Source organism: Podarcis bocagei, assembly GCF_964188305.1.
Source record: "Podarcis bocagei genome assembly, chromosome: 3".
Taxonomy (NCBI): Eukaryota; Metazoa; Chordata; class Lepidosauria; order Squamata; family Lacertidae; genus Podarcis; species Podarcis bocagei.
In genome coordinates, this window is record NC_138127.1 from 66,967,551 (window position 1) to 66,983,891 (window position 16,341).

At 39.9% G+C, this 16,341-nt stretch overlaps 1 protein-coding gene across 7 annotated transcripts in view; it reads right to left on the reverse strand.

The window, feature by feature from the left end:
• The window catches only part of SMYD3 (SET and MYND domain containing 3), a 349,420-nt gene that overhangs the window by 288,866 nt on the left and 44,213 nt on the right, over nucleotides 1–16,341 (reverse strand). For all 7 annotated transcript variants that reach the window (XR_014006410.1, XR_014006411.1, XR_014006412.1 and 4 more), the window contains one exon: nucleotides 12,234–12,370. Coding sequence is in view for 3 of the 7 variants with exons in the window: in XM_081188127.1 (XP_081044253.1) it covers nucleotides 12,234–12,370 (137 nt within the window). In the remaining 4 variants the exon portion in view is untranslated. The remainder of the gene's footprint in view (nucleotides 1–12,233; nucleotides 12,371–16,341) is intronic.

Sequence of the window (16,341 nt, forward strand, 5' to 3'; positions counted from 1 at the left end):
GATGAAGGAAAAGACAATAGCAATTGTGATAGATGAAGGCAAATTGAACTGTGCAACCCTTGAGAATTCCTTCCCAAGATATTTTCATGAATTTTTCCAAACTAAGCTTGCTTTGAAATAATAAATTGGCCAACTGTACCCCATTATCCTAAATCCCACCATTTATCATTGTGTGGATTTAATCAAAACCATTTGTTTACTTGCGTTAAGCCACCAGTTGCCCTCTCTCTTGAACTCTTTCCTGGTGAAGCTTGATCTTCAAAAGAATGGAAAAAAAGAGAATAGCCACTGATATATATGGATTGCTTCTTGCTTATCAAAAGATGAAATTAAGAGGTCCTGTAATTATAGCCTGGGAAAGCTTCCTAGGCCAAATAAATTCTGACAAAAGGAGATTGAAAAATAGGCTGCATTCATGGTCCAGGTCTAAAAGAGGGGTGGGGAATATACAGTATTTTAAAAACAGTAGGCACTCACCAAGATGTGCTCTTAATATAAATTGCAATGATGTCAGTGTTTACAATCTACAGAGGGCAAGTACCTTCTCTCATACCAAAGGGGAAATTTCCTTTGAAGTAAGGTAAAAATAAAGGACCCCTGGACAGATAAGTCCAGTCAAAGGTGACTATGGGGTGTGGTGCTCATCTCGCTTTTCAGGCCGAGGGAGTCGGCGTTTGTCTGCAGACAGCTTTCCAGGGCATGTGGCCAGCAGGACTAAATCGCTTCTAGCGCAACGGAGGACCGTGATGGAAGCTAGAGTGCACAAAAATACCATTCACCTTCCTACCACAGCAGTACCTATTTATCTACTTGCACTGGCGTGCTTTCAAATTGCTAGGTTGGCAGAAGTTGGGACAGAACAACAGGAGCTCACCCCATCGCGCGGCTCTGAACCACCCGCATCTTTTACCTTTACCTAAAGTAGTACTTGCTGCAACACAAACAGAAACCTCCCTAGAAGAGCTGAAGGCCAGTAAAGAAGTATTTTAAATAATCTAATAAATAATGCTGCATTCTTCAGAACTACCGTATTGGCCCAAATATAAACCGCACCCTAATATAAGCCGCACCTTTAAAATCCAAGGGGGAAAGAAAAAAAGACAATACCTGAATATAAGCTGCTCACTTAAAATTCCGCAGACACTCACACCTGTTCCATTTTACCGTATGTCTGTTTCAGCAGCGATATCATAAAAGCCAATTTTTGTAAGGTCACAAATTTAAGCTACACTTAACTTTTCATGATTGGAATTTGGAAAAAAGTAAGGATTATATTCAAGCCAATATGGTATTGCTTTATTCACATACAAATATATGTGGATTTAATAAAATAATTCATCAACCAATTAGAGGATAGTTTCTTTAATGAATTAACAACTCTAAAATTGCATTTTCTGAGCATTTCAGGATGTGAGTAGCTGGTACGGGGGCTCCACTGCTTTACAATAAAAATTTCAGGAGATCTAAACATGAATCACTCACAGCACATGAGGATTGGCCCTAGCATTCATATCAGAGAACTTTATTTCCACTCATCAACACATGCCAACCAGATAGATTGGGAAACAGCTGAACTAGTTTATTGAGCTTCTGCAACAGACTCGGAAGTTTATTCTTGCAGTTACAATTTCACAGTCAGATAGGTTTGAAATTATATCAGGAATAATTAGCAAAAGCTGCTCCGGACTGTGATAGCATAGCTGCTATATAAACAGGAAACCCACATAGCTCTACCTCACTAAGCACAATCCATATTTATCACTGACATGGACACAAATCTGCTACAGAAAAGCTAGACAGTATTACAGCAGAGATATTTCTCCCGAACTCAATTCCAGTTTCTGAATATAAACTCGTTTTCTTAAAAATACAATAATAATAATAAAGCATTGCTCACATTAACCATGAAAATGAAACTGAGAAAGCGGCAACAACTGCTCAAGCTCATACTGAACTTGGGCCAAAATTCAGCTACATTCAGAATTCTGATATTTAAATCCCTGGATTTTAGGTTAAGTTAAAAAATGACAAAAAGCTAGGAGATAAAGGAGAGACGGATAGAACAAGGGATTTAAGCTGAGAAAAGACACAGCTGTCACAATTCACTAGAGAGAATGTTTTCCAGGATTGCTGTCTCCGTTTGTTTCCAACAGAACTTCACAAGGCTTAATATAAATCTGGTTTTCAAAAGATGAAACAAAGCAAAATATAGCCCAGCATACAATGAGCAAGTATGGACTTAAGTAGGAGTTTTGTATATTTCTCAAACTTGATGACAAAAGAGGACATAGGTCATCATCATTTTTCTCCCAGAAATGAGAGCCTAAAATTGTACAAGGCATTTCTTCCATTTATATGTTACTTAAAAAAAATATGCCAACAATATGTTTAGTGATAAATGTAGCTCAGAAGTACTTTGTGCCCTATACCAACTAGGTTTCATGTATGCTACCTACTGATTTTTGCTGGGAGTGTCCATGATAACAGAGATTTGGGTGTTTGGGGAGGATCTAGACAATTTGGGTGTATGGCAGAATTTTAGATTTCAGGTGTTTCTCCAAGTGGCCTGCAAAACAGCCTCCTTTGGAATGAGCCTCAGCTCAGCTTGGAGCCTGTAGGATCTCTGAGGCAGGCTCCTGACTAACCCATACCTGTGTGGTTGTTCACTGCCTTTGGATCACTGCCCAAAGTATGTAGTAATTTGGAGGTGACAGTGTTATTCCGACACAGGTGGTATAACAGTCTGAGAGTTTATCCATGAGCAGGGCCTACTATTGCTTCTGTTTAATCATAGCATTAGTGGTAAAAGTCTGGCTTTGCTCAGTCATTCTAACAAATAGAAAAAGGTGCACTTTTGAAATCAATGGTTTTGAAAGGTTCAGTGTTGATTCAAAATGGCATCCAATTGTATCCAAACATGAACAAAATCCTGCTCCTTGGTTTCAGGAACCAACATGCAAATTCTGGTTCAGATATCTTACATCTTGGTTAAAATCAATGCAGCTCTGAAAGGTTCAATCCACCATCATAATTCCAAATTACAGTGGTGCCTCGCAAGACGAAAATAATCCGTTCCGCGAGTCTCTTCGTCTAGCGGTTTTTTCGTCTTGCGAAGCAACCCTATTAGCGGCTTAGTGGATTAGCGCTATTAGCGGCTATTAAAGGCTTAGCGGCTTAGCGGCTAAAAGGCTATTAGCGGCTTAGAAAAAGGGGGGAAGCGGGGGGGGGAATGGAACACTCACAAGACATTTTTGTCTTGCGAAGCAAGCCCATAGGGAAATTCATCTTGCGAAGCACCTCAAAAACGGAAAACCCTTTTGTCTAGTGGGTTTTTCGTCTTGCAAGGCATTCGTCTTGCGGGGCACCACTGTATGTCCAATTGTATTGTGGCACTCAGATCTGGACATAGTACAGTGGTGCCCCGCAAGACGAATGCCTCGCAAGACGAAAAACCCGCTAGACGAAAGGGTTTTCCGTTTTTGAGGTGCTTCGCAAGACGATTTTCCCTATGGGCTTGCTTCGCAAGACGAAAACGTCTTGTGAGTGTTCCGATTCCCCCCCCCGCTTTCCCCCCTTTTTCTAAGCCGCTAAGCCGCTAATAGCCTTTTAGCCGCTAAGCCGCTAAGCCTTTAATAGCCGCTAAACCACTAATAGCGCTAATCCGCTAAGCCGCTAATAGGGTTGCTTCGCAAGACGAAAAAACCGCTAGACGAAGAGATTTGCGGAATGGATTAATTTCGTCTTGCGAGGCACCACTGTACTCCAGGTGTGGTCTGACCAAGGCAGAATAGTGTGGTATTATTACTTTCTTTGATGGGGACAGTATACCTCTACTGATGCAGCCTAGAATAGCATTAGCTTTATAATAATAATATAATAATAATTATTTATTATTTATACCCCGCCCATCTGGCTGAGTTTCCACAGCCACTCTGGGCGGCTTCCAATCAAGTGTTAAAAACAATACAGCATTAAATATTAAAAACTTCCCTAAACAGGGCTGCCTTCAGATGTCTTTTAAAAAGAAGATAGCTGCTTATTTCCTTCACATCTGAAGGGAGGGTGTTCCACAGGGCGGGCGCCACTACCAAGAAGGCCCTCTGTCTGGTTCCCTGTAACCTCACTTCTCGCAATGAGGGAACCGCCAGAAGGCCCTCAGTGCTGGATCTCAGTGTCTGGGCTGAACGATGGGGGTGGAGACGCTCCTTCAGGTATACAGGGCCGAGGCCGTTTAGGGCTTTAAAGGTCAGCACCAACACTTTGAATTGTGCTCGGAAACATATTATTATTATCATTATCATTATTATTACAGCAAAAAACAACAACAACAATTTAATTCTGCTGCATCACACCGTTGACTCATGTTATGCTTGTGGTCTACTAAGACCCCTAGATTCTTTTCACATGCAGTACTTGGCAAGCCAGGTGTCCCCCCACCTTATATTTGTGCAGTTGGCTATTCCTGTAGATACTTGTAGAGCTGTGCAGAGGAACACCTTTGCTCAGTACAACCCCCTGCAACACCCTGACATAATGGGGGGATTGCTCTGTAAGTTATACCAAGTGTAGACCCGCTAAAATAATGGACTTCACTAACTTAAGTCCGTTGATTTCAATGGGCATATACTCTGAGCATGATTTAATCAGATACAATCCAGAGACTGGAGAAAGCAAATCCTGCAATGGCAATATCTCATACAATCATCAACCAATACAGGGTTGTAACTCTTGTGAAAACCGCAAAATATATGCATGTATTATCAAGGGAATAACTGCAATGTTCAAATATTGCATACTGATATCCATGAAACAGAAGAGTAGGTAGCTGTGAGAGAAGCAATGCACAACAAATGAAAAAAGGAAGCTCTTTTTTGTTGGCACAGCAAATTGATAAATGGGAAGGGACCTTGAGCCCAGATTTGAGTACTAATTCCATGCAAACTTCCATCTGTTTTCCTAAGCCTGGTTAAACAAGTTTTAGCTAACTCTTTATAGCTCATCTCTGTAAGTCTGCAAATTAAAAAAACAACAACAGAACTCTGTGTGCTAGGAATGGTAATGAAAAGAGAGCGGTCTTAAGATAATTAAGTCATTTTAAACTGTTGCTAAATGGAAATTTGATTGCATCTTTTATTAATTATTACAAGTTGACATTTTAAATAAAGATAAAAGCCTTTCAGAATATTGTGGACATTACAGGAGCTAAATAAGACAGAACAGAACTGATTGCGATCTCTTTTCGCCTGGCTTATACTGACACAGGAATATCTAAGCTACTATTTGCATAATGCATGGTTGCTACCACAGGTTTCTATGCATCACCGGTAACAATACTGAAAGCAATGGCCTAGATGCCTGTCAGTTCTTGCTTCAAGCAGAGCTTGACAAATACTTCTTGATGGACAGTTGACTCCTACCAGGACATTCTAACTATCTATAGATGTATGTCATGAACTAGAGACTGCTATGGACAACCCCACATGCTTGTAACTCCCTAAAATATTCTGATGTGACGTTTTAATACAGCTCAAGTGAATCTTGGCCAGCTGGTCTTCTCTCCAAAACCCATGACTAATAACAGCCACCAACCTATTTATATTGGAGAGGAAGAGGTTCCCTGTGGATCCATAAACAAATTGAGCCTGTGCAGCTTGGTTATGTGACCTGGCAACCTGGCATACAGCACTATTTTAAAGGCTTGTTTTCCCTCTGCCACACTAAGCTGAGCAGCAGCAGCAGCAGCAGTCCTCTGATGAATAGGACTTACTTACACCAACTTAAACCAGCTTGATTTACACCAGCTTCATGTGCATAAGATTACTCCCTAAGAGCTCCCACATGCCAGCTGACTTACTTCAGATACTAATTCCAAAGCACAATATCTAAAATCGTATACTATGAATGCAGAGGCTCATAGGCTTATATTTTAAGAAATGTCTAGAAATCATACAGAATGTCTGCCATCAATTGGCCAATTCCAATCAAACCTTCAGCGACATCTTATAACTTTGGGAAATAGTGGGAAACTGACATCCGCATCACAATCCAGATACACACATTCACAGACACAATGGTTGAAGCACTGACTTGGGACAGATCCACTCCACTTGGCAGACTCCACTCACATAGAACATTTCAGATGGTGAAATCATCACATGTTGGAACACAGTGCTTTCTATGGGGTTGCATCCATACCACTGACACTCACATACCTCCATGTAGGTGATCTCATGTAATATCATGTTTAAAGAATTGGACTGTACATACCTGGTTTAAGTACAACTTAATGTCACGTCGAAACTCTACAGCAAACATGCATTGTTGCCTATAGAAATAATACGGTACAAAGCCCACGGACTGGAGGGTGAGCATTATCTTAATGATATATAAGAACAAATTGGATCCTAGTCATTATCACCCAAAAGGCCTGTAAGATATCGGGTCAAAATTAGGTACATGACCAGAAGAAGGGGTATCATCTTGTGGGGAAATAGATCAATGCTTTGTTCTTAATTACTGGCTGGGCAAATATGCTAAAAGACTACTTTGTGGCATTTGTCTACCTTACAGCAGCCTTCAATAGGATCAATCATGATAAATTGGTTGTGGAGCACAAGTATCAATTGACATTGATTTACTTTAAGGCCATCTGAAATAATTCCTACAACTAAAGGTGTGAGACTAGTCAGTTCCTTAACCCGTTTTTATTTCATTTGTACATGAATGATTTGGTTCTTGAATTACATCCATCTTTTAGTACAATTACTGGAGACTGATTATCAGGGATGCGCAAATCTGTCAATTTCGGTTTCTAATTCATCCAAATCTTAATATTTTCAAATCAATTTGCAATTTTAAAAAGGCATCATGAAAATTCATCAGCATTTGTGTGAATATACATGTTTGTATGCAAATTTGCCTAGTAAAGACATTTCCCTTAGTACAAAGCATTTTACGTTATTTTCACTAATAAATGCAATTTTTATGCACACTTTACCCAACTTTGTGCATTTTAGTACACATTACTCGGCTGGAGAACTGCATTGCAATTTTTTTGAGAAGAGTGAATTATGAAAGCTGTATTTCAGTTCACGTATTCTTTCTTAGTGAAGTTTGCCTTTAAATGTGAACTGAATCACTGATGATACAGCCCTATCACTAACTTCTGGCTATGTATCAGAACTTCCCCTCAACCCACCAGAGAAGATTTTTTGGGGGTAGGGGGGCAATGCACAGAGGCCAGGGAGGGGAATTCCCATGTGCAAACCAAAATTGTTGTGCTGACCACCTATTCTTAATAAGGCTTTATTACTGTGGCCTGAAATCAGTTTATTTCTGAGCTCTGTGATGACCTTGTTGTTTTAACAATAAAACTGAGCTAGACTTGTAATAATTTAGGCTGTGGATAACAAGGGCCCAAAGAAAAGAAAGGACTATTAACTCATGCATGGTAAAGGTGAAGGCCCCAAGAAGCAACTTAGTGCTTGTGTTTTGGTTTTTTCAATTGTGTGTAGTCTATGTTAATTAATAATAAAGATGATTTTTAAAAGATTGCATATTCATATTCTGTTTTGCTTTTCCATTTAATCATTGTGTTTTATTTCACCAGCTCCTTGTATTTTCCCTTCCACAACATTCATTTGTGTACAATGTGCCTTTGCTTTCTCTTTGATATTCATAAACTGAAATGCATTCACTGACCTTCTGTGGATGTGTTTCAAATATATTTTCCAAAACTGATTTTAGCCTCTGGTCATATCTGATCAAAACTCTCTTGAGCACAGGGGCAAATTAAGGAGCCAATTTTTACTTTTTTAAAGCCAGTTTCATTAGAATCTCTTTCTAGAAAATGTCAGGAATTAGTCACCTCAGTGAAGGTCTACTTGTTTTTCTATTTTGACTTCTTGTCTCTTCCTTCTTGTTCTTGAAGTTACAGCATCAAACAGATTATGACTGACCTTCAACTGTAGCTTTCTACAATTTCTGATTGATCAGAAAGGAAAAAATGGAGGCTAGGCTTACAGCAAGCATCCAGTGAACTTTAAAAGAATGTGTTGCAAAGTCAGAAAAACAATATTACAACAGGATATCACATACTGGTAGTACTACGTTCATAAAAAACCATGAGTCCATCTAGCACCACGTAAAACTCACAACATATCTTTTAAATGCTACATGGGATTTCACTTCTCTCACAGATAGTCTTCCTTGTTTTTGTTCATTCAAAAGTTAATAAATTGCTCTCTATGACATAATGAGCCATAAACCTCCATGTCATTCGTATAAAAAGCAGAAGGTCAGTATATTAAACATAGTATAGTGAATACACAATACTGCAACAGCCTAAGTCTTCTTAACAGGACTGATGGTTCCTGTAAGCTTGACTTCTGTAACAAAGATTTCTTTTCCTTTGCTTACAGCCAACTAAATTCTACTTTTACAAGCTGAAAATAAAAGGAAGAAAAGAGCAGGAAAACCCAGTTGCCATCACTTTTGCCATCACTCAGAAAAAGATGTCTCCATAGGCCTCTCCCTGGTCACGCCCAAGCTATTCCCCTTAAAGGAACATACAAGTTACAACATAGGAACAGCAAAATAAAAAATTCAAATAGTGGACACTGGACGCATAAATGAAAAAAATGGCAGAAAATTGATTAAAAGTAATTTTGTGAAGTATAGTAAGACCTGCACACTTGCACAATTCTTTTGAAAAGACTATCTTCATTGCATTTAGTTTTTCGGCAAAGTGGAAAAATGAAATTCATTAAGGTTAACTTCCATAGCTACACACAAATCATTTTTATCAGAATATTATGCTTAATAAAATTGTATCAACTCGGTGTTTAAATAGCAAGAAGAAAACCTGGAAAATAGTTAAAACACAACAGATGCATCTCAACAAGTGACAACCTAGACACATCAAATTACAGTCAAACCTTGATTCCCAAATCGCTCAGTTGCAAAACAAATCGGCTGCCGAACGCCGCAAACCTGGAAGTAAGTGTTCCAGTTTGCAAACGTTTTTCGGAAGCCAAACACCCGATACAGCTTCCGCTTGAGTGCAGGAAGCTCCTGCAGCCAATCAGAAGCCGTGCCTTGGTTTTTGAATGGTTTCGGGAATTGAACAGACTCCCAAAACAGATTAAGTTCAAGAAGCAAGGTACCACTGTATATGTAAAAGCTGTTTTCATCTTTCTTTTACACCCAGAAATTGAATTGAGGGTGGGGCTATGCAAATAGTTAGCACAGTTCTCAGTGGATTCCACTGAGTTCTAAAGTATACAGTGTTAGGTTGTGGGTGAACATATCAGACGACACGGCGATTCTTTAAACAGCTCTTGTTTATTCAGAGGCCAGAACAGAACTGAACTGAAGGGTTCAGCCAGCCTGCTTATATAGAGCTCCAGTACAACGTAACTGTAACCATTTTCTGTAACTATCCAATCACTGAACGCCGCTTTCAAACCCTTATTTGTATATGTGGACCTGAACTATCTACAGTATCCCCCTGCTGGCCCAGGGTGAGAACTTCAGTACATAACATACAGTAAACTGTAAGGTAGGAAATATTTGGAGTGGGGTTGGAGGGGAAAACTGACAATTTGTCACTAGGAGCAGTTTAAGCTAAACTCTAAAGGAACACACCTCTTTACATTTTCTCATTCATTCCAATGGGGGATAGTAAAGTGATATACTTGGGCATAATGTTTCACCCATACACTGCACCCCACAAAACAATGCCCCTGAAATACATAGGCCCTTCTTCCACATATATATCTCCTGCTATAATGACGGTGGGGGGGGGGGAGACTGTTTCATCTGACAAGCTGAAATGCTTGCACTGACAGTACATGGAACATAGCTGAATGTTGAATTCCTCCCACAACTTTTGTGGATGAAATATGACTCACACCTCATTCCATCAGTTTTATTATGATTATGTAACTACTAAATCCCAGGACATTAATATTTCAGGATTAAATTATACATATCTACTTTGCACTCTCAAATAAAGACTGCAATTTATAAACTGAAAAAACAACAAGCCAGGAATATGTAATAGAAGTTACTAAACTCTGAGCCATCACTGAAATAGTTAGAATTTTCTTAAAACACTGAAAAAAATCTAATAAATTAATGGCAGTGTTCCTACTTATTTCAACTTATCAGTTGTTGCAAAATAATGAGAATTATAAAATTAGCAGTAGTTTTGAGAATTTGTTAGTAAAAGTTACTCTTAAAAAAAATCATTAAAAGATTAACCAGTTGCCCATTTTAGAGCATACTGTCAATTTTGACGTAGCTAATTCTGGAACTCACCGATATATTGTGGAACATATCATCATATATCAACATGAGAAAAAACACAAAATATAAATGTATCTGCCAAACAGATTTTATTCGGCAGAAATATACAGGTTTCAAAAGAAAAATGCAAAGCATAAACCATAAGATCATTTTTCCAGAAAGCAACACCTTATGGTGGATAGAATTTGTCTCTAATCGTTCCATGTCATTTTTCAATATCAGCATTTTATGCTATCATCGTTCTCATTTTTAATATGCCCATTCTTTGCTGCTTAAATTAAAAACAAAGAATTCAATTTTTTATATATATATATACACTATCTACCGGAAAAAAACACACACCAACCGCTACTTACATGCACAATCACACCACCACCCTGCACAAATAAACTCCGTAGCCAAGACTCTCATCTCCAGAACCAAACGCCTGGCTGACAAAGACCACTTGACAACTGAGTTACAGAATCTTTCAAATGTGTTAATCGCCAACGGATACCAGCAAAACAGGGTTACGAAGCTAATCCAAAAAGAAACACCCCCCAAAAACCAAGACACAGAAGAAAACAATGGCATGGCCCTCCTTCCTTATATCAAGGGCACTACAGATAAAATTAGCAAAATCCTCCATAAACACAATATCAAAACAGCCTTTTGCACCAACCAAAAAATAGCCAATATCCTCAGAAACCCCAAAGATAAAATCCAGTTAGAAAACCAAGGGGTCTATGAAATACCCTGCAAAGTCTGCCCAGCCACGTACATTGGACAAACAAACAGACGAATAAATGCACGTATCGCAGAACACAAGAATGCCGTCAAAAAAGAAGAAAAAACTTCCTCTCTTTACCAACACATGAAAGAAACAGGACACGAAATTAATTTTTCAGATTCCAAATTGCTCTTTAACACGGAACACCACCACAAGAGAATAATCATGGAAGCCATCGAGATAGAGAAACACCCTCACAACATGAACAAGCGTGACGATACGTCCCGCCTGCCAGACATCTGGAAAATAGCCCTCCCCACAAAAACCGACACCAGAACCAGAGGCACACAGAACGCCATCTCCAATCAACCACACCAGACCCAAACCCAGACCCTCTCCACAGATAAATTACAGACACCATCCAGTAGCCAAACCATAGTGGCACCTCCGGATGCTGCACCCCCCTGCAATCCTTACACAGATCTGGCTGGCACAGGGCACAAAACCACAGCTCGCCCCTATACACGAAGCCAAGCCAGAGCACAACTAAGTGCAGTACAGCCATCTTCTCAGAAAAAACTCTTCACAAGCTCAAGAGGTCAAGACACGAAAGCTTTAGCAACTAATCCACACCTAATGACCCTCCTAAGTGGTACTCAGAATATCACTCAAGAAATCACTCAAGATATCCCTCAAGTAATTAATGAACAAAAGAAGAAAAGACACACTAACCTGGGAACTTCCTCTCTGCCCAGAACGTTGGAGGCTATACACCACACCCCCTCAACAGTATTTATAGGAACTCAAACACTGAGATCCTGCTCTGTTCCAGTAACAAGAAGCCGAAAGCACCAGCCTGAAGATGACGAGTGAGACCTCGTCGAAACGTCGCCTAGACACCCCAACTCTTACACGGGAAGACACCCGAAGACACCAAAACCTGCATTCCTGTACCCGTGAAAATCTACGAAAGCAAATATATATATATATATATATATATATATATATATATATATATATATATATATATATATATATATATATATATAGTAAATGATACTGCTCCCAGGCACAGAATTTGTTTAATTACCAAAGTGGAACATAACATTTACTGTTCATGCTGACATATGGCAATATATTATGGTTTTGCATGAAACAGAAAAATTAAGGACATGGGAAATGATAGAACTGCCAGGAATCCAGTTTTAACACTTACTTTTGCGAAGGTCTGAAGAGTATCTAGAGCAGGTGGCAGCTGAGAAGCTTCTTGGATCTCCACTTTCAGATACAACTGCAGAGTCCTTGCAAGGTGCCCAAGACCATCTTTCATTTCTTCACTTAACTTGTCAAAATCTTTAGAGGAGGCAACATAAAGCAAGGGGTGAACAGAAACTTCCACCAACAACTTCATGTCTGCCCAATGGCAGATTTGCACTCTAGATCAGGGTTTCCCAAACTCAGGTCTCAAGCTGTTTTTGGACTACAACTCCCATCATCCCTAGCTAGCAGGACCAGTGGTCAGGAATGATGGGAATTGTAGTCCAAAAACAGCTCAAGACCCAAGTTTGGGAAACCCTGGTCTATATATTTCCAACCCCAAAGATACAAAATGTGAGGCATAGTACCATTTTATTTGTTGATTGCTACCTCTCACCATCAGGCAGTTGTTGCCAAACTCTGCAAATGTTGTGTGAATGATAGCTCAAAAGCCTGGAACTAAAAGATGTCCGAAGATTTGTAAAATAGCAAAGCAGGTGGCTGGATTGTCTGTTTTGTGTCACTATTTAAAGCTACCTGTTTATAATACACAATGGGGATAACACCTTAGAAGAGCTTAATAAAATTATGGAAGGCTGGAATTCAAAGCCTATAAAAATGCACATTCATGTAATAAGAATATATTGGATGTTTATCTCTAAATATGACAGGTAATATGGCGAGTATTAACAGAGATCCAGAGAAAAGCTCAAAGAATGGAACTAGTAGAAGCCCACTCTTCCCTTTAGGAACCTTTTCACCCATCAGCCAAAAACCTTTCACTGTTGGTTAGAAGGTCACTGTGACGCAGGGGGCTGAGGTGAAAGTGGGGGTTTCAAAAAATCAGACAGAGACACCTTCAATGAGCAGGAGGCCCCCCTAGGAAAAATTATCTGCCCAATTTGGGGGTATTCTCCCCTTCCCCCCTCAGCCCCAAGCCCACTGTATTGAGGAATGTCACCCAACGCTAGACTGGCTGCCAGGGAAGTCAGGGCAGGAATCCAGCTTCTACTGGTTTAAAAGAATCTGCAACCTTCTAACCACATCTTAACTGACATGGTCCAAATCAAAAATATAATATCCATGCATAGTTTATTCATAGTGGTCCACATTTTATTGGAAACCAAGTTATTAGGCCAGGGGGGGAATGAAAGCTGATCCGATCAATTATTTACATGTTATGATTTCTGTGGTACCGAATCTGGAAACAAGAAACCAAGTGTCTTTGAGCCAAACTAGATATTACAGTAATTGTACATTAGTCCAAGGATGCTTTTAAAGTCAGAAAAGGCACACAAGGTTTCAAGTGTGTAGGAAACCACTTGGCTATCGAGCATAAATGTCTAGTGAAAAGAATTCTTTACCATACTACTGAAAGAAATCTTTGTCATTTAAGGTATAAGAATATGTTTTTTTTCTTCAGCTTCTTTACCACTCACAGCTAAAAAAACGTAAACAGTAGTTCCTCCCAAATCTTATGAAGAAAGGTGCAAAATTATGTCCACCATTTAAAACACTGCAGGGGTGACCGGCCGTGGGAAAGGACCAACTAATTTACTTATGTACAGTCATACCTTGAGTTACAGATGCTTCAGGTTGCGTTTTTTTTGGGTTACGGACCCACCGAAGCCCAGAAGTACCAGAACGGGTTACTTCTGGGTTTCGGGGGTTGCGCATGCGCAGAAGTGCTGAATCGCGCTTTGTGCATGCGCAGAAGCACCAAATTGAAGCTGCGTGCGTGCAGATGCGCCGCTGCAAGTTGCGAACGCTGCAAGTTGCGAACGCTGCAAGTTGTAAACGTGCATCCCGCACGGATCATGTTCACAACCCGAGCATCCACTGTACAGTTATACTAACTAATAACAGAGCTCCAGAATTGCTTCCAGATCTAATGACACAGAAAACTTAACACTGTGCATGGTCCTGCACACATTATGTTTGCGCCTTGTATACCCCCATTCAGCTCTCTCCCACTGTTTGGTGCAAGTTACTCATGCACTGGCACTGGATCAGAAGGGAAGGCTGGATGTGGATTGGGGAGAACGCCACAGACCTCCTGTTCCTCCTAACCAGTGGGATAGAGCTCTATTGAGCGTAAGGAATCTCAAGAGTGCTGCATTTAAATGGAGTGGGTCCACAATTTCCAAAGATCAGCCACCCTGGAGTATTATGCAAAAGGGATCCAAAATATCCAGAGGCACTGATGTTGTAGGCTGATTTGTAAAAAGGTTAGGAAGGAAGGTTTCCAGTTCCCCCACTTCACTGTCTATAGAAGGGGGAAGCCGTAAGAAAGTGCAAAGAACTATACACCCCCAGGGAAATGTAGTGCTACTACACTTGTGTGCTTGTATTACAGCTTTCCCCTGGAAGTGGCCCCATGGTCCTCTTTCCTTCCATTTTTACATTTTAAGAACAGGATATAATATATATTTTTAAGAACCTATTCAGCCCAAAGGAGCACAATGCACATTGCAGAATTTATTGATTTATTTCAGAGACAGGCAGACAGTATTAACTTCACCCATCGCTGAAGCAAAACCACCTCTGGGATGGAGAGTAGCAACCGTTTAAGAATGCAATGTGGGGGACATTTCAGTTCAGGACAGATGCAAACAAGAATAATATATCCGTCCAAAACTTTGGGGAGAATTTAGAGAATCAAAAAGCAGAGGGCAATTATCCAGACTGGAATCTGGCCAAGATGTCAGCATTGAACATTGTCTGAGAAAAATTGTCCCATAAGAGTTTTCACAGCAAGTGATCAGGAGCTAACTTTCCCATCTCACACTGAAGACAAAGGAAGTAAAAAGTGAAAAGATATTGAGTAAACAAATTGTTTTAATTTTCTGGGGTTTAGAAAATTAAAATTGTTCCATTTCCGGGAAGATGAAACGCTGCAAGAAGTATGGCTATGAATAGTGTATGCAGCCCCTTTTTTCACATGTTATACTAAAAGGACCACTGAGCCCCATTCCCACCATCTGTGCATATGATGGTGAATATTGCGGAAGCAGGATAGAAAGAAGAAGAAAACCTGCTTTTAAATAAAACGGACATTTCTAGGCAGATGCAGGAAAAAATAAAATGATTTAAATCCCACATGTGAATACTACCTTTGTGGTGCAATTTTAAGCATGCTTATTTGGAAATAAGTTAAAATCAGGTCAATGATCTTTGGATTGTAATAAGATGTTACCATGGGGGCTCTTGTGGACAGAAAGGTGATTAAAAAAAACCTACTACTGTCGTTAATACTAATAGTAATACAGTGGTACCTTGGTTCTCGAATGGCTTAGTAGTCAAACAACTTGAAACCTGAATGCTGCAAACCCAGCAGTAAGTGTTCCGGTTTGCAACCTTTTTTAGAAGCCAAACATGCTCCGTTTTGAGTGTTACGCTTCAGATTTGAGTGCCACGCTTCCATTCTGAGAGCTACGCTGAGATCTGTCTGTTTTTGCTATTTATTTTGCGTTTTTGTTTGGGGGGCTTCCCCCCCCCATTTTTGTGACTGTGTGGAACCCAGTTCAGCTATTGATTGATTGACTGTGTGACTGCGGAAAAGGATCAAAGATGCAAAGTACAGTACATTGTTTATTGCTTTCATTTTATGGATCAATGGTCTCGTTAGATAGTAAAATTCATGTTAAATTGCTGTTTTATGGGTTGTTTTTAAAAGTCTGGAACGGATTAATCCATTGTGCATTACTTTCTATGGGAAAGCACGCCTTGGTTTGGAACGCTTTGGTTTTCGAACGGACTTCCGGAACGGATTAAATTTGAGAACCAAGGTACCACTTTAATAATGTGTACTGATTATATATTCCTAAAAATCCTTCATCAGCCCATCATTCAACAGTGGCTGAAAGTAGTATAGGGCATCCTCAGGAAGGTGATGGAACAAGCTACCAAGAAGCTCGCAAAATATTAGAGGAATCTACGTATGAGCAGTCCTGCTGGATCAGGCCAAAGGCACAACTAGTCCATCATCCTATTCTCATAGAGGACAACCAGATGCCAAAGGCAGAGTGAATAAATGGATTCCAATACAGAAGAGCTGCTAATCCGCA